Genomic DNA, 20,300 nt, shown 5'->3' on the forward strand with positions numbered 1-20,300 from the left:
CACAAGACAGTAACACTAAAGAATCACTTGGAAGGTGGGATTGAACCTTTAGGTACACTTAGAAATACAGCACACTGATTGTAAGCAGCACACTGAGAATAGAATAAGAGAATAAGAAGAATAAGGGAATAAGAAGAATCGAATAACAGAAGAGGGCTAATTAGTAGTAGATGATAGTACTAACAAATTATCTCCTAGTATGTCCAGATAAAAAGAGGAAGATATTAATGTTAATTTCTTCTTTCTTTACCATGCCCCTATTTTTAATATTCCCAAATTGGGGTAGTGGATTGCTGGATTGAAAAGCAGAGGGAAAGTTTTAAATATATTGAATGATTGTTATAGTGTGGCAGCTCTCTATTGCCTGGTGGAGCCCCAGAAGGGTTCCTGGGAGAGTCAGCTTTTGTGGAGAGAATGAGAAAGAATGAGATTGCCAAGCTGTAGATAATGGTCCAGGCATGAATGTATTATCTGTGTATTTAACACAATAACAGGGTCTATCAACACCTTTACACAAGCTCCCAAATGATAAAAGGGTAACAGCTTGTAGGTAGGGTGCAGCATGGTGTGCTGGTGGCAGAGAATAAACAGCGGCCAAGGTGAAAAGAAACAGTGTATTAAGAAATACCCCCAATGCACAATTAAGCCCTGTGGTTAGGAACAGCCGACCGAGCCACTTACAAACCGTAGCAGAGAAAAATTTTGCAATGATGTCGACAGCTTCTGCAGTGGGGAGTGAGAATGCCGCCTTGCCGGTCCACACCCAAATGAGGGGCTTCCTGAGAGGAGATAGCCTAGTCCCTGCACTTTCTCTACTCCTCTGAAACCTCTCCCTCCAGCTGTGCACTGTCCCTGACAGATGGGGAACCTGTCCCTACACTAACCACTCACACAATGCGTGCCAACTCAGGGAGCCAGGGCCTAAAATATATGGCCACAGAGGTCATGAGGGCCACCAGTGTGCAATCAGACAGCTATTCCCTTGGTGACCACAGGAAATCATAGAGGAACCAAGCACCTCACAACTTCCTTCCCCTTTTGCATTGCCACTTCAGTCGAGCACCACCTACAGTGGTGAGTACAGACTGCACCTGTCTACACACTCACACAGCTGATCACAGATCAGGGTAAAGGGCCAATCGCAGCGACCCTTTACCATGTGATCAGCTGTGTCCAATGACAGCTGATTCTGATGTAAACACAAGACAGTTATCGGCATTCCATTCCTCATACTGATATCATGAGGAGAGAAGAGCCGATAGCCAGCTTGTGTGAAAGGGACATCTACACTGATAATCAGGGCACCGATTTTCAGTGTCCTGATTATCATTGCAGTACCTACAGTGCCCACCAGTGCTGCCAATTAGTGCCCACCAGTGCTACCTATCAGTGCTCATCTGTGCTGCCGATCCTCATCAGTGTCACCTATCAGTGCTGCCTATCAGTGCTTATCAGTGCCACCTATCAGTGCCCATTAGTGCTGCCTCTCAGTGTCCATCAGTGCCACCTATCAGTGCAGCCTCATCAGTGCCTATAAGTGCCGCCACATCAGTGCAGCCTACATCAGTGAAGGAGAAAAAAATACCTGTTTGCAAAAGTTATAACAAACTATGAAAAAAGTTGTTGGTTTTTTTTCTGTTTATTTAGCAAAAAATAAACAACCCCAGTGGTGATTAAATACCACCAAAAGAAAGCTCTATTTGTGTGAACAAAATGATAACAATTTAATTTGGGTACAGTGTAACATGACCACGCAATTGTCATTCAAAGTTGAAAATTGGCCTGGGCAGGAAGAGGGTGACAGTGCCCAGAAGGCAAGAGGTTAAAAGCCTCAAACTCAGTTTATTTATCTCTTCAACACACATTTATCTCTTCAACACACAGACCACTCCTTCTGGTACATATACTCCCTATCAAGAGTTGACATAAATGGGTCAATCATACACTTACATACATTTAAAAATAAAAAACATCTTAAAGTCATGATTTCAACTGGCTAAGGTCATAAAAGCACATCAGGTATACAATCGTATTTTCTCAGAATTCATTTTAAATCATAATTATATATAATATGTAGTAAAACATCTGAGTTGGCATATAAAGCAACTTAAGCAATATTTACAGAATCTTCTGTCAAATATGACATTTTTAGCTAATAAATAACTTGTGCATACTCGGTGCATACTCAATTGCCTCCAACTTGCCACTTTATTAGTATCAAACAGTTGAATTCAACTTGCCAATTGTTGCCTGCAAGTCAATAATATCTTTGCCCTACCTGTGACATTCATTTGTCATCACTCTCTCCATACATAAGTGGCCATAGGGAGTGCCTTAGCATCTGACTTTTAATTAAAAAAATCAAAATATGTATACCATTACCAACATCTCTGTTATGTCTGCTAAGGCTTAATGTACACGGGACGTTTTACAACCTCTCCTGAACTATTTAACTTGACAGATAGTATCCGACAATTAAAAACGTCAGTTTAGCTGCGTTTGCGTTTAGAAGCGTTTTTTTTTTTTTTTAAATAGTCAAAAATGAAAAACGCCTGTAAACAAAACGCACCTTAACGCAAGTTACCGCATTTACAAGCTGTTACAGGCATTTGGCATTTTAAATGCCTCTGAACATCCGTCCTGAATGCATTTTTTTGCTTTTGAAAAAATGCTTCTGAACCCAACTGCCTAGAAATGACTGTAAACGACCCTGTGTACATGTACTGATAAGATAACATAGAGGAGAGTTCAGGGGCAGCTGAAAATGCCCAACTGCTCCTAAATGTCCGTTTACCAGAAGCAGTGTACATGAAGCCTTATGCCTCGTACACACGATCGGACTTTCCGCCAACAAAACCGTGGAATTTTGTCAGAAGGGTGTTGGCTCAAACTTGTCTTGCATACATACAGTCTCACAAATGTTGGCCAACAATTACAAACGTAGTGACGTACTAGACGTACTTTGTGGTTTTTCAGCTCTTTAGCACCACCCTTTAGGCTCCTTCTGCTAATTTCGTGTTAGTAGAAGTTTGGTGAGTGTTGTTTCACATTTTTCTTTTTGCGTTTTTCATTTAGCGCTTTTCATTTCGTGCTTTTCAGTTCGTTTCTGAACGGCCGTTCGCCAACCAGACATGTTGCAAAATCGGAGGAGATAACGTTTTATTTATTATTAGCCTTGGAGTTATTGCTTTGCCATTAATTTTTTTTTTGGTTGAATAATGATTTGATTTGGTATATTTTCAATATTTTTGGATGCATAGGATGCACTTTTTGGTTAAGTTCTATTGGCAGATAGCATGTCTAATTTTTATTTTTTTAATTTTTTTAATGCACAATAAAAAAAATGTGGAGAATAATACTTGGCTGTGTGTTTTACTTCAAATGACAGTTTGGGAGTAGGCAGTTACATTTAAAAAAAATACAATGTAAAATTGACAAGGGACACCAACATAGTTGTATCTTTGATCTTAAAAACTAGGGGATAATGGTGTTGTGGTAACTTGCACAAATAAAAAAATAAAAAAACATAATAATATTATTCTTGATATCACTAGAAAAAAAAGCCTTTGAAAATTTGCTTGCAATAACTCCATCAGTATCACCAGCAAAGCAGCTTCATTATTATCCCATTAAAGAAGAAGAGAATTGTGCGCTGCATTTGGAGTTTTCATAATTTGCCACGTCACAAATATTAATTCTCCATTACAAACGCTAATTTATAAGACTGACTGCTTCTGCTTCCGAGCATGCGTGTTTTTACTTTGGTCTTTTGTCTGACGGACTTGTGTACACACGCTCAGAAAATCCGACAACACACATTTGTTGGCGGAAAGTTTGAAGACATGCTAGCCAACATTTGTTGGCAGAAAGTCCGACAACAATTGTCTGATGGAGCGTACACACGGTTAGATTTCCTGCCAACAGCCTGACATCCAACATTGCCCGTCGGAAAATCTGATCGTGTGTACGGGGCTTTATATTGCATAGTTTGGGCTGCAAAGTTGAAGCATGTGATGGAGTGGATGATGAAGGGCCCACGCAAATTAGACATATTTTGGGAAAAGAAAGGTTCCCATTAAGATGGTAGACACCTAAGGGTAATTTTAGTTTTACCTATATGCTACATTCTTTTATAGCTATAGCTTAGCAATTGCTATTCTTACATCTACCAATATAATAAAAGAATCTAAACACAAAGAAAGGCATAAACACAAAGCAATCTGTTTACATTTAAACCATGCTTTTTTTTCCTCTAAAGAAATAACTTGCAAAGTTCAATCCTATTTAATTTCATACAACATAATTAACACATCACATTTAGATGATGCCACTCTTTAAACAAGTCTCAGCATCCATTAAAGCTGCTTATTGTTGTATGGGATTAAACTGTACACACTTCCAAACAGTCAGAACAATAACATGCAATAATGCTGTCAATACAGCCAGTGTTAAAAATGTGAATTGCAAGTTTAATGTTCCTCTTAGTCATGTTCTTGTTCAGCTTCTGCAGCCGTATAATTATTTCATATATTTTTACCTCCCTATTATCAAACTCACCGCAGGTACCTGTAATTTTTGGCATTTTCTTATTTTACATTAGCTTCCTTTAAATCCTGCTAATGATAGCTCTCCGTACAGAGATTAAGGTTTACAAAAATAAGGAAAGAGAAAAAATATACACAGATTGTAATTTGCTCTCATTAGACATGATTACATTGTGAGATCTACTGACGATTTTTGCTTTGCAATGGCAGATACAGCACAAAGGATACTGCAGATTATAACTGCAATTGGCCAAATTCTATTGTCGTATGGATTCCTTGGCATCTTCCGTAATTATATATCTACCATCTAATTTCCATTTTCCTTTACTGTTACTAGACCTACATAAAGGCAATCTGGCCCCATGCTGAGAAGCTTAGTCTCTTTAGCACTAAACTGTTGTTGCAATTGTCGGTAGCCCATACCAACCAACCAAAGTCACCCAAAACTGGTTGCAGATCCCCACAATCAATTGCTCACTTCTCCTCTGGAATGAAGTACTATGTTTGCTTTGTGATTGTTTATTGCGAAGACTCTCCCTTGGTTGATTGCGATTGCCTAAATTGTAACAATAAAGGTGCAGCTCCTTAATATAGCAATAGCAAATTAAAACACCCACTAAAAATTATGTGCATAAAAACATGAAAGTAAAAATCACACACAAAAAATGCATAAATAAACTAAAAAAGTCTGTTAACTCCAGAAATGTCCATGTATTGTTTCCAATATCTAAAAAAAACAGGGACACCACATGCAACTGAGGGTAAGAACGCACTCAACAGCTCACTAACTGCTAATACAGCAAGTGACGTATTGGGAATTAACAATCTCAGCTTTCACTCCATGGACATCCAGCTCCATCCATCCACCTGAGGTCCTCTGACTGTAGCAGCAGCAGCCCACCACTGTGGGAGACTTGGAAAATCCTGCAGCGCCACTACATGGAAAAGGTGTGCTTGTACAAGGAGCCAAATACCAAAACGGGCCAGATGCAGTAACTTACTAACGTCCCCTGAAGACATGCATTGGCAGGAAACGTGTCGGAGCAGAGCTACTGTATATGCCAGTTTCAGAGCTGGCATCTGGCGTAAGTGCACTGCTGTATATGTTTTACTATTTGGCATCTGGAAGTTTTTTATCATTTTTATATGATTCCTATGCATCAGTAATAAATTACTACACTACATCTGGCCCATTTTGGTATTTGGTTCCTTTTCCATCTAATGGCGCTGTGCGCTTTTCCAAATCTCCCCCAGTGACTTCCAGATGGCTGCTGCTGCTAAAGTCAGAGGACCTCAGGTGAATGGATGGTGCTGGATGTCTACAGAGTGGAAGCTGCGTGAGCTGGTGAGTGTGGTTTTTTGGATGGTGGAAGCAATACATAGACATTTCTTGAGTTTTATGCACATGATTTATAGTGGATGTTTTAATTTGCTGTTGCTGTATTAAGGCGCTGCACCTTTATTATTGTTATATTTAGATTTTCTTTATGCTTACCTATTGCTACCAGCCTTCTATTTATTATTATTGTTTTAGCGCTGACTTATTAGATTATCTTTGGATTGCAACATTGCAAACGGCACATGATCAGTCATAAATGAACACTAAGAAAATTCAAAACCACTCAGGCAGCTTCAGCCATATGGCTAATGCCCCATACACTCGATCGGACTTTCCGAACTCTAGTTATATCTCCAGCTCGTAATTGTTTCCGAGCATGCGTGGACTTATGTCCGACGGACTTGTGTACACACGATCGGAAAGTCCGACAACAAACATTTGTTGGCGGAAAATTTGAGAACCCGCTAGCCAACATTTGTTGGTGGAAAGCCTGACAACAAATGTTCAATGGAGCATACACACGGTGGGACTTTCCGCCAACAAGATCACATCCAACATTTGTTGTCGGAAAATCCGATTGTGTGTACGGGGCATAAGGGGTATTTTTGTGCCCAAATTCTGGCTACAGCAATGCTATTGTTTGCCTTCATCCCTCCCATATTCTTTCCAATGGTGCTAGAAAGGATGCAAGCTTGCTTTACTACTATTTACACAACCACTGGACCATTGCCTGTGCTCCACAGGGAAATACAAATAGGCCTTATTTTTGGCATAGACATTTTGATATTTGAGAAACACTACTGTGATATCCTATTCAATAGGATTTACAGAGTACTTAACATGTATCAAAACACAAAAACAATAATGGAATATACTGCAGCTAATAGTCCAGCTGAATTGTATTGGTACTCGGGAGGTATGGACCCTGAAGGAATGAGCACCTGAGAGCTGGAGCAGAAGGTTGCAGAGGTCTTTGGAGCGTTTTATCAGTCCTAGGATAAGGTGGCTGCATTTGTTTCAGGCTTTATTTTTTTTTTTTTTTTAGCTGGTGATAACACACTTCTTGCCCTAGGGTGACAACACTCACTCATATACTGTGTCTGTAGAGAAGCAGTTATGTCACCTTTGGTTGCTCTTCCTTCATCTACTCCTAATTTCATGAAGGATAGTTGCTTTGTAGTTTACAAAAGATAGCAGTGAAAGCTGTTACATTGTTTGAGATATCAGTTCCTTATAGTAAATTGCGAGGACACATGATTTCTGACAGGATCGGCAAGTATGTTTCTCTACTTGCAGAAATTTTACAAAACCTGAAAAAAATAAAACAAATGCAACCAGGACATCTAAAGACTGGTAAGCGGCAATATACAAAAAAAAGCTTCACTGCCCCCACCTATAACTGGCCATCGCAGTAAGCAGCATTGGAGGGCAACTTAAGATATAAACAGGGCCAAGGATAAGTCCAAGGAAAAAAACAAGCTTCCTTACCGACCAGCCCGCAGACAACCAAATCAACCTGTCTAACAGTATGCATTAAAATAAGTGGTTTAGTCTGCACACATTTGCAAATGCATGCGTAAGCTACAGAGCTCATGAATGATTCCACAGTGGGAGCACATGCATTCAGATGGATAGGTGGAGGGCAGATGGACTGAAGGGGAGCCCACCCCTTCTTAAAGGTGCAGGAGCACACTGAACACCCAGCATATAGCTCAATGGCTGCAAAGGTGTCAGTGCGTTGCCTGACCTGGTCGGTAAGTAAGTTTGGTTTTTACCTTGGATTTATCATTGGCCCTGTTTATATCTTAAGTTTCCCTCCAATGCCGCTTACTGTGATGGCTAGTTATAGGTGGGGGCAGTGGCACTTTTTTTGTAGCACTGTATACTGGTCAATTTTCCAGTTTTTTCACCACCGCCGCTAGAGGCCGTGGCCGCCACTGATAAAATGTCTCTGCCAGCCGCCATTTTACTGAAGACCAGCTATCATGAGGAAGAAAGAAGAGGCGGAACCCAGGCTCCGTCTTTTGGTTCTTCCCATTGGCTGGTCTTCTGTAATGGCGCGGAGGCCAAATCACCTGTGGCCCGCACCCGAGGGGACACCTGATGTAAGGAGGGACTCCGCTGGCCAGGGAACCTGATGTAAGGAGGGACTCCGCTAGCCGGGGACACCTGATGTAAGGAAGGACGAAGGACTCTGCTGGTTGGGGACACCTGATGTAAAATGGGACTCCGCTGGGGGCACCTGATGTAAGGAGGGACTCCTGATGTAAGGAGGGACTTCGCTGGGGACACCTGATGTAAGGACAGACTCTGCTGGGGACACCTGATGTAAGGCTAGACTCCGCTGGGGACACCTGATGTAAGGAGGGACTCCGCTGGCCGGGGACACCTGATGTAAGGAAGGACTCCGCTGGGGGCACCTGATGTAAGGAGGGACTCCTGATGTAAGGAGGGACTCCACTGGGGACACCTGATGTAAGGACGGACTCTGCTTGGGACACCTGATGTAAGGAGAGACTCAGCTGGGGACACCTGATGTAAGGAGAGACTCCGCTGGCTGGGGAACCTGATGTAAGGAGGGACTCCGCTGGCCAGGGACACTTGATGGAGGGACTCCGCTGGCCAGGGACACCTGATGTAATATGGGACTCCGCTGGGGGCACCTGATGTAAGGAGGGACTCCTGATGTAAGGAGAGACTCCGCTGGGGACACCTGATGTAAGGACAGACTCCGCTGGGGACACCTGATGTAAGGAGAGACTCTGCTGGGGACACCTGATGTAAGGAGAAACTCTGCTGGGGGCACCTGATGTAAGGAGAGACTCCGCTGGGGCACCTGATGTAAGGAGAGACCTCGCTGGGGCACCTGATGTAAGGAGAGACTCTGCTGGAGCACCCAATGTAAGGAGGGACTCTGCTGGGGCACGTGATGTAAGGATGGACTCTGCAGGGGGCACCCGATGTAAGGAGGGTCTCTGCTGGGGGCACCTGATGTAAAGAGGGACTCTGCTGGGGGCACCTGAGGTAACGAGGGACTCCGCTGGCTGGGGACACCTGATGTAAGGAGGGACTCCGCTGGCCGGGGACTCCTGATGTAAGGAGGGACTCCGCTGGCTGGGGACACCCGATGTAATGAGGGACTCCACTGGCCAGGGACACCTGATGTAAGGAGGGACTCCACTGGCTGGGGACACCTGATGTAAGGAGGGACTCCGCTGGCCAGGGACACCTGATGTAAGGAGGGACTCCACTGGCTGGGGACACCTGATGTAAGGAGGGACTCCGCTGGCTGGGGACACCCGATGTAATATGGGAATCTGCTGGGGGCACCTGATGTAAGGAGGGACTCCTAATGTAAGGAGGGGCTCCGCTGGGGACACCTGATGTAAGGATGGGCTCCACTGGGGACACCTGATGTAAGGAGGGACTCAGCTGGGGATACCTGATGTAAGGAGACTCCACTGGGGCACCTGATGTAAGGAGAGACTCTGCTGGGGACACCTGATGTAAGGAGAAACTCAGCTGGGGGCACCTGATGTAAGGAGAGACTCCGCTTGGGGTACCTGATGTAATAAGGGACTCCGCTGGTGGCACCTGATGTAAGGAGGGACTCCGCTGGGGGCACCTGATGTAAGGAGAGACTCTGCTGGGGCACCCAATGTAAGGAGGGACTCTGCTGGGGGAACCCGATGTAAGGAGGGACTCTGCTGGGGGCACCCGATGTAAGGACTGACTCAGCGGGGGGGCACCCGATGTAAGGATGGACTCTGCGTGGGGCACCCGATGTAAGGAGGGACTCTGCTGGGGGCACCTGATGTAAGGAGGGACTCTGCTGGAGGCACCTGATGTAAGGAGGAAATCTGCCGGGGGTAACTGATGTAAGGAGGGACTTCGCCTCGGGCACCTGATGTAAGGAGAGACTTTGCTGGGGGCACCTGATGTAAGGAGGGACTCTACTGGGGGCACCTGATATAAGGAGGGACTCTGCTGGGGGCACCTGATGTAAGGAGCAACTTTGCTGGGAGCACCTGATGTAAGGAATGACTCTACTGGAGGGCACCTGATGTAAGGAGGGACTCTACTGGGGACATCTGATGGCATCTGGTGGCAGGTGACGGTGGCAAGTGACACACTCAGGGCTCCCACTGATTCTGCATTATGGTGAGTTGAACTATTTAATATTATATTACAATGTAATGATAGAAATAATGTGCTTCAATCACCCTGACATCATACCAACCATGGTGCTGTGATTGAAGGGCTAACACCAGGTATCTTTATCTGCTGATTGTTAAACGTTCTGGAATACACATATTTCTAGTGTGGTGTAGGATCTGGGCCTGCTGTCCCTCCATGCCTCTTTCTTTCCTTCTTTCTCTCTCCTTCCCTCCCTATTTCTTTCTTTCTTTCTTTCATTCTTTCTTTCTTTCCCTCTCCCTTACTTTCTCCCTCCATCCCTCGTTCATCTCAGACTCTGACCACACACCCTTTAAGCCATACCCATTTAAGCCACACCCATTTCCCGGTTAAACCACACCCATTTTCGCTGCAGCATGCTTCACATTTTTCTTTCCTCAATATGCCCCGCCTTCAAACGAATACCCCACGCCCTAATTATAGCAAGACTCCGTCTACAGACAAAAAAGTGTCCCTATAATTTATTTTGCAATGTTGCCAACGATGAAACAGGTAAAACTGATGCAGGAGGATTTGTTTCATTGTTTGTGTGTCACCTGAGGCCAGTCACTTCATTGGGTATATGTAAGGGTTTACAACCACTTTAAGGATACCATAAGAGTTGGTTTATATTTTAATTCCACAGATTACATTATTATTTGTCCTCCAAAAAGTTGTCTAAAACACTTGCAAAATAAATCCAGAAACTGCTAGTGAACAGTAACAATTACATCGCTAAATAATTTCATGAGAATCACCAGATAAATAAAACTCACAGACACAACAATTATACTGTCAGATCTGCAGAAACAATTTGACCTTAAATATTCTGTTTATTATCTCTGTTAAATGCAGTTATGTGCAGTTAGGCAAACCCTTACAATGATATTTATATTGCAGGACAGCTAAACTGAAACGCCCTAAACAGACATTATTAAAATAACGAAAAACTATATCTACAGGGCTAATGTAGTCTGTATTTAAAATGTCTACATAACAATGTAATTTGGTGTTGTCCTTCTGAAAAAGCATGCTAGCTGCAGTAATAGACAAGATCAAACATACTAATGAATATTATTGTTGATGGTTTGCGAATTTCAGAAAAAAAATGTGGTCCCTAAGCACATTTGACCTCCCAAAGCATTCTTCATCCGTGGCTGGAAATGTTAAATGTCAAATCAGACTGAGCTCTTCTAGCACACAAACTTCTTTTACAAGGGGAGGGAGGCATCACAGCATTCATTCAGTTATGAGTATCCTTTTTTTGAGTTTTCAGCTAAAGTTTTGATGTGTTTATCATATATTTGCTTTTTTTTTTTACATTGTACTTTTATTACAACCACAGTGTATAAATTGGTGAAAGAAGGCCTGCTGATGTCCGCTATTGACTTGTGTGTGGTTATCTATATTAAACGGGGCTGCGCTAAAATGTAATGGGGCTACTTTTTTTTTTTTTTCATACAGTTTGCTTGGAGTTATATCATGGAACTCTACATCACAACAGATGGATTTAAATAATTACTGGAAAAAATTATGTTCTAAGCCCAGGGTCAGGACGGGGGGGGAGGGGCAGAAGAGACACATGCCCCGGGCGCAGCACCTCTATGAAGAGGGAGAGGGGTGCACTGGGAGCTCCAGCAGTTCCCTTCTCCCTGCTTTTCACTGACAGGAGTAACTGTAGTGTCACTTCTGTCAGTGGAGTTTTTTTTGTTGTTTGGGGTGTAGCAGTACTTTGTACCTAGCCTGTGCTCAGCGCTGTCATTTGTTCTAAAAACTGAAGCCATCTTCCTGCACCAGCTTCTATGTTTACAAGTGACAGCGCATCCTCAGTACAGGAGAATTTGCTGCCAGAAGGCTGGGCTGTCATGCTGCAGATCAGGGAGTGCTTACACAGGGGAAGAGGGAAAAGCTCTTTACTGGGGAGGAAGGTTGGCAGGGAGGAATTTTGTAGTGGGGTTTTTTACGGTGACATCACCAATACGGGTACATTTTTTCCTTTCAGTGACACCATTGATGCAGGGGCATTTTTTTCTTCCAGTGACACTACCAACTCACTGACATTTTGTCATTTCAGTGACACCCTCGATGAGGGGACATTTCTTCCTTTCAGTGACACCACCAACCCAGAGACATTTTTTCCTTTACCGCTTTTAGCCTAATGTTTGTGCACCAATCTTAAACGTTTTAGTTTGCTGCAGTCTACCACAAACATTGCTGCTATTAGCCCCATTCCCTTATCCACCCAACAAGAGGAGTAGTTGGGGTGTCCAATGGGGGGGGGCAGTTTCCTATCTTCACCCTGGGCTCTGGATGACCTTGCCCAGGCACTGTTTAGACCTATTTTAATACTGAAGAGCTTGTAGTATCTTAGGTGCATAGTATCCACTCAAGAAGAGGATTACCAAATGGTTGAGCCTTCGGATATTTGGCAAACACTGAAAGGAACCAAAAACAACATCTACTCCAAGAGTATGATCAGATGATCAGGCATTCCTCATGGACTATTATTCAGTGAAATAGAGACTAGCAGTGTTATATAACATCATCTAATTGTAACTTATACTCTATCACTTCTGCTACAATAGGAGTAAAAAAGCGTATCCATGTGATCCAAGAGTGCATCCATACATCAGTCTGTAAAAAATGTAAATCTTTTGCTGCTGGACCAATGTTTGCAATTTTTTTTTTCACAGGCATGCTTAAATATGCTTTTTTGGCCTAAAGCATACATTTACCCCCAAAACAAAATATATTTCATGAACGCAAAGAACCTTTACAATAAAAAGGTTTTTGTTGCTTGATATTTATCAAACCTATATTTTTAGTAAAAAAACATTGTAAACTGTATGTTAGTGCACAAACACAATATCATTCTCAAATTATATTTAAAAACATGGAGGATGAGATTGTATTGAGTAAATAGATACCACAAAAATGGCAGGTCTTAAAATTGAGAGCAGTTGCAAAACAATGACCAATTTTGATGCTCTAAATTTTACACAGGTAACACATTAACCTCCTTGGCGGTATGATTATTTCAGATTTTTGCGTCTCAAAGCGGTACAATTATTTTGCATTGAAAATTGGCGTTTTATATTGTAGGTCTGTAATTCTTAGCAATAACACACTTAGATCTGTCCACCAAGAGTCTAGTAGATATCCCGGGTACGATGAAGTTTGAAACACAAAAGCATAAATTATAATATAATAAATAAATATAAATAATAAAAAAAAAATAATATAATAAAATAAATTTCCCCACGATTCACTATCGCTCAATTCTGAAAGTGTTCTAATTTACTATCGCTGTTTTCTAGCTGGTCTAAAGCCACTTTTGAAGTAAAGGGACACTTTTTGGTTGCTATGGACAATCTCAAGTTTCCAGGCAGAAAGAACAGTAAGTTTAGGTAATATAAAACTGCATGCAGGGCATGGGCCAAAGCACTGGGGACAAAAGGGAAGTGAAATGATTTCATACAGTACTGGAATCTGTAAGATTCCAGTACTGTATGTGTTATGATTTTTACAGTTTTTTTAATTTGCTGCCAGGCTCCGCCCCGTGCATCGCGACGCTCGCAGGGAACGGAGCCTGGCACAGAGGGGCTTCGGGCAGAGGACAGAGTCCGCAGACAGCACAGGGGGACATCGCAGGATCCTGGGGACAAGGTAAGTACCCTGCACCAGGATCCTGAGATGTAATCCTGAGTGTGGCTCGGGGTTACCGCAAATGGTGCTGAAATTTAACCCCGAGCCACACTCGGGAATACCGTCAGGGAGGTTAAATACCTCACAGCTCATGAAATTTGTTACATGTAAATGATGCTCTAGAACAGCCTTTCTCAACCTTTTCAACACAGGAACCCTTAAAATAGTTCTCCGGTCTCGGGGAACCCCTGCTAAAAATTTGAAATCTACAACTCATGATACAATAGTGTGATGGTCAGTGGGAAGAATGGTCCTTACACTTGTGGTCATTGGGAAGATTACCTCCTTACAGATAGCTAAAAAGATCAATGGCGTCAGTGGGAACTTATCTGAGAAACATAAATTGCCCAATGCTGAAGGAATCCCTAGGAACCTTTGGAGGAACCCTGGTTGAGAATCACTGCTCTATAATTATTTTTCTTATTCTGGTGTGCATGACGATACCTAATATGTGTTGCTTAATTGGCACTTATGTACAGTACATACACATGTACTTTTCCTACATGTGCTTGTATGGGTTTTGTTTTTTTATTCTTTTAGGCCAGGTCACATATGTGCAGCCGTGGTTTCCAGCATGGGGTCCGGTGCGTTTCTGTTCACCGGTTCAGATGTGATTCAGGTCCAAGTTTTTGCCTGAATTTGCACCTGAACCATACCCAAAAACACCAATGGCGTCCCTGGGGGGCCAGAGGGGGCCCTGACCCCCCCAATATTATGCTGTGCCCCACCATGTACCCCCCCAATTAAAAAAAACAATTTTTTTTTTTTTTTTTTACAAAAAATCAATGTCTAAGAGGGAGAGAGTCCGCAGTCAGCTCCTGCGGGTGATTCCTCCCCCCTCCCTCTGCTCGCTGACACTGCATAATGCGAGCGCTCACACAACCACGGACGCCCGATCTGCTCCTTCCCCTGCATCTTCATTGGCAGGGAGAAGAGCGAGTTGCAGGAAGGACTCTACCAGGACTCTCAGTTACTGAAAAAACAGATTGATTTCTCCCATCCTTTTTTTTTTCACCCTCATCACAACCGATTTCTCCCATCCTTAGGACAGGAGAACCAGCCTGTAAATTCCAAGAGATGCCAGACCAGCGCTGTCAATAGCAGGGGCAGGACAGCAAAAGGAGGCTGGGGAACACCACAATGGCAGAACACCAGGGCCCGGTGGCAAGACAAACTTTGCAACCCTGATAGTTCTCCCACTGCTTTGGATCCTTATATTTTGTTGGTATGCTGGTGACATATACTGTATCTCTTGTTTTCTGCCACCCTGGGGGACCCCAATACAGTAGGAAGGGAGCTCACTGCAGAACATGTGAAAGGGCCGTTGTGGAGTCGTGATAAATGGCCCCTGGATATATATATGTATTATGAAAGCTGGAGATGCCACTGAAAAACACACAGGACCCTTTTGGAAACCGCATCCAAATCACAGACATGTGAACCCGGTCTTAGGGTTTATCACTTGTTAAATAATGTTTACTTTTAAGTTGACTGCATTGCTGTCACAAGGGTCCTTTCAAGTCCCCATGAACATAATAAGAAAGTGAGGTAATAATTTAACACTATATATTCCCTTTTAAGGAAGAATTTAAGCAAGTGCCCCAACTTTATTTTTGATGCACCCTGCTTATTTCACCGGTAATTAATTATAGGCTATGTTCACTTTTCCCAACATGTTACATGTTCCACCCGCATCATTCATTCACGGTTTCATGTGAATGAATGAACTACAACTATCATCATCCACTACAGCTGATAGCTTGTACTTCTGAATGAACTGAGAGGCGCTAATGAATGCTCTCGTAGTTCATTCACAAGCTCTGCAGCTTTATACAGACAGCCATTATGAAGGTTTGTCGTTGAACCCCTGACGCCCATCACGGGTGCAATGCTTTGCAGGCTCCTGCAGGAAAAATTAAGAAATGCACATTCTTGTGCATTTCTTATTTTTTCTTGAAAGGTGAACTTATCTTGTCACCCAAGCTGGCTAACTGTGCACTGGATGATCAGTCTCCTCAACAACTCCTTTCACCCCAAATAATTATGCAGGACACATGTATGACGGCTTGATGAAGGAGCATGCATGCTTCGAACACGTGTCATGCCCACCACCATGCCTTACGGGAGTGATGTCACAGCCGCTAGTTAAGTGTAGTGTGTACACACGTCAGCCAGGGAGCTTTGGGAGCCACCAGCATGGCCAAGGTTGATGTTTCTTTGGTACAGACACACAGCGGGACTGGAACTGTCTACCATAGTGGTTTATTATTATATACATTTTGCGCAGCGCTTGGTGATTACATGCTTGATGAGCACTGTACAAGCTTTCTCTATGGGAGCTGCCAATTATGTGATATTAAATTGCTTTTATAGACATACTAACTCAGATGGTGCTGCTTGTCTTCTTTTTGTTTTACACACAGAGTTGCTTATAGCTACTTTACCAGGCTGCCACTGAGTCTGTGTACCTGGACTTTTATCCATTGGACTATTTTAAGGATTTATTTAGAACTGTCCTTCATTGCTACTAATTTTATCCCCATACTAGTTCTCACTTCTCTGTTATTTGTATATGCAGTCACAAAGAATCCTAAAATGATATGCATATAAACTGATCGTTCTAGAAAATAAGCTAATTGCCTTAAAAGGTTTACAATGTCTTGTGACTGAGAACAAAGTCTTTAGGTGATATAGCCTTTCCTTGTCTCTTTTTTTCTTCGACATTATGTAATTATGGATGTTGCTGGTAGAGTAATCTTTTTTCAGGTGCCCAGAGATGGTCTTTAAGCCAAAACCTATATATCACGCCATGAGAACGTTTTGTGCTCCTGCCTAAATAGCTTTCTAATTAATTGCACGTATGCTTTTTTGGCCTTGGTGCATTTGACTTTTCAGGTCATTAAAAAAATAATGAACAGAAAAATAATAACACTAAATAATGAATAATGCACTTTTTCCATATTGGAGCATAGTTACAGATTCCGAGAAAGGATATTGGGACATCAAGACAGGGCAGAGCTGACAGTTTGGCATGAAAACACACTGCATGAGAATAAAGTCATCTACAGCGGTATCTAGAGGAAATGCAGAAGTCAAAAATTACTATTGTGTCATAAAAATTTAGCAAATACAACCAGTATACGAAGCAATAGAAATCATAAGAAATATTTCATGGTGTTGCAACTTTATCAAGGAATTGACAGTGGAAGAGTGACATCCTAAATCAAAATAACTCTTTCTTCTAAATATTCTAAATCATTTAGATTCTTTCAGTTATTTACACATTGGGCACATTTAATTTGTTGAGATAATGTAGCCGAAGCACAAAAAAACCCCAAGCGCAGCCGGGTGCAGAGGGCATTCATTTTGAAACCTATTTTTTACAAAATGGCTGAAGGAATAAGTGGGCCCACAAACTGGGGTTGGGCTTTAAATGTATTTTAAAATGTAACTAGCATAAGCATCTTTTTTTTTTCTTTTTTTTTTTGTCAGTTTCCTAAAATCCACTGCACACTAGCTCTGGTAAAGGGTAAGTCAGCACCCTGAACCAGTCAGGATTGGTTTTGCTGTTGTCAGTCAATGCTGGCCATGGATGGATCGAAATTCGGTCAATGCAGCAGGGACTGGCCAAATTTTTATCCATGTGTGGCCGCTCCAATTTGACAGAAGTCGATGTAATGATTGACTGCTGTCGAACAGGCTTGGAGGAAAATATTTCTTGATCTGTGGCTGCAGCCACTGATCAGTGTATTCTGCCAGCGGAAAGTCCCCGCTGGCAGAATACAATGTCTCAGTAGGGAGGATTCCTCCATCAACCTCAACTGTGTGGGTAGAGGAAACCATTTGTTTTTATTCGTACCCATTCATGATCACTGTGTAAATAAAAAAAAAAAGAAAAGATCCATCTATGGCCAGCTTAACAGTGCTTTCATGCTTATTGGATAGGAAAAGCATAACAATGACTTTATGTTCTTTTCTGTCCAATTGCAGTGGAGAAAAATGAAATCACTAAGCTGGATTTGCTGTGTGCCAGGGGGCCTAAATCTTAGGGCTGGATGCAGTGGCGGCTGGTGGCCTATGTACTGACACTATTACCACCGCTCCCTGGTGGAAGGAGCGGTGACATGTTATGTTAGTTTTTTGGCCTTTTTGTATTATGCTGCGGCTGTTTTTACTCTTGATTTTAAATAAATACTACACTATATGAGCATTTTTTGGCTCCTATGGGTGAGTCTTTTTATATAATGCTTAATCCTATCGCGGACCACCATTCTACCGCAATACTGAGATGGGATGTCCTAAAGTAACTCCTTAAGGCATATTACCACTGTGGATCTGGTGAGTGTGCAGATTGGTGGAGGTGCACAAGTTGTGATGAATTCTTTCCAGACACACTGGGTGTTTTCTATTTCCATGCTGTATTTCATTCATTTTCTGGTAAGCGCATAACATCATATACTCTGTTGGAGCTGTTCGCACATAATTTGATCAAATCACGGATATACCATAGGACTTTAATCAATTCACAGAACTGTTATATTTTGGTTCACTGTATCACAGGAAGTGCTGCACATCTTGTTGTTTTATATACTCATTAATAATACATTAAATTTTATTGCACCTTTGTTACCTGACACTTCATTTAATCCTGACTCAAGGCGCATGGTCTCTAAGAAGTGTTCTAAGATTTTTTCTGGATTTCCAGACATCACTGTGTACCTGAAAATTAAATAAAAGCATTTTTAATACCTTCAATAGACATAAATAAGAGATGTATAGAAAAGCTAATAGATATTATGAATAGGATATAAAAGGCTATATACTGTATCTTAGATACTGAGCCATTAAGAGATACAGTATACTGTATGTTAGTCTTTCTTCTCCAGATTTTCATTTTTTCTCTTTTGGATTGTCACACCTTACAGGCTCTAATGACATCTATATTCAGTTATATTCTGTATAATTGGAATGCATACCTGGTGTACTATCTACAGTTAAAACCGTTGTAAACTCTGCTTGATCATTTGTACCTACAAGTAAGCTTATAATAAAGCTTAACTCTGGGTTCAATGAATATCTCCTAAGCATGCACCGTTTAGGAGATATTCACAAATTCTGCAGCTGGTGACATCACTGGTGCATGCGAACTGCGCACTGAATGTGCCCTCAATCCAGAGCGCTGTGCTGCGATCATGACTCCGGTGCACATGTGCAGGAGTGACATTTTCGCAGCTCAGCTATTCAAGTGGCCACAGCCTGTGAACCCGGAAGGAAGATCGCCACAACAAAAATAAAATATATTTCTGTTACTATCTATATTATATAATAATTAATAATAATAATACAACAATAATATATAAATAATACAGGGGGTCCCCTAATTACAAACACCCGACTTACAAACGACTCCTACTTACAAACGGAGGGAGACAACAAGAAGTGAGAGGAAATCTACCTCTAGGAAGGGAAATTCACACCTGTAAGAGCTATTATGGGGAAAAGGTGTCTCCACTGATGTTTTATCACCAAGGCTTGTTTCCACAACAACCCAACATTTTCAAAATCCAATTGTCATTGGGACAGAAAGTGAGGTGAAATCTTCTGAACAGGGGCATGCACAGCAAAAAAAATGTTACAGGGGTGATAACCCTTCCCTATGCTATCCAAAAAGCTTAGAAATTGTTTTTTTGGCTGGAGCTACACTTAAAAAATGTACCTGTTCCGACTTACAAACAGATTCAACTTAAGAACAAACCTACAGTCTCTAACTTGTTTGTAACCCGGGAACCCCCTGTATATCAGCAGGGGTTGAGTAATAATTAGTGTTTCAAACTTATTAGAGTTATATAATATGCTTTTCATACAATCATTATTGCAATAATGTTTAAAATCCAACCAAATATCTGCCCATTGCAATGTATGATGTGAGCAGCCCCATCAGGAAACAATTAAATATAGCCTGACTGCCTGCCAGGACCCCGAGGGCAATAACTATTCCTGGTCAGAGGACAGATTTCTTTTTTGATTTTGCTCTATGCAAACTTCTGTAGACTCTATTGTCTAAATGATAAACTTACAAAGTGTTAATGTAGTATTCTATAACACTGCTCACATTTTGTGAATGACAATAACACATTTAGGAGGTAGGTTGCACAAACTTGGCAGGTTCTTAAATTCTATAGCAAAAGATTTCAGAACCAATCATAAATCCTAAATACATTTTATTACAGAGCAAAATAATTTTCTTTGCCTAATGATATAAAGGCGATGTAATGGTTTTCATATCTCCATGTAGTGTATACATAGAGTATATAGCCTGAATTACAAATTCCACCAATTCAGCCATTGCCTCGGTTTCTTTTTGGCTAGACTTAACACCAACAAGCATGTGGACTAAAACAAAAATTAAAATAAAAAGTGACTTTATAACTTGCAACTTGGTAATTGAAAATAATTATATCTGTTAATGATTCCAGGATGACTTACAACAAAATTGCAAGAGTGCAATAAATGAGACTTCAAGATAATCACTAAGT

The 20,300-nt window shown here is 41.8% G+C and overlaps 1 protein-coding gene across 7 annotated transcripts in view; it reads right to left on the reverse strand.

Annotated features, from left to right (window-relative positions):
- The window catches only part of RAPGEF4 (Rap guanine nucleotide exchange factor 4), a 488,280-nt gene that overhangs the window by 137,823 nt on the left and 330,157 nt on the right, over window positions 1-20,300 (reverse strand). For 5 of the 7 annotated variants that reach the window (XM_073633880.1, XM_073633882.1, XM_073633878.1 and 2 more), the window contains 2 exons: window positions 18,386-18,483; window positions 16,760-16,838 (listed from right to left, as the gene is read on the reverse strand). In XM_073633880.1, coding sequence (XP_073489981.1) covers window positions 16,760-16,838; window positions 18,386-18,483 — 177 coding nt within the window. The remainder of the gene's footprint in view (window positions 1-16,759; window positions 16,839-18,385; window positions 18,484-20,300) is intronic. The other 2 variants (XM_073633881.1, XM_073633879.1) reach the window with 1 other exon arrangement.

Source organism: Aquarana catesbeiana, linkage group LG06 (genome assembly GCF_042186555.1).
Source record: "Aquarana catesbeiana isolate 2022-GZ linkage group LG06, ASM4218655v1, whole genome shotgun sequence".
NCBI classification, from domain to species: Eukaryota; Metazoa; Chordata; class Amphibia; order Anura; family Ranidae; genus Aquarana; species Aquarana catesbeiana.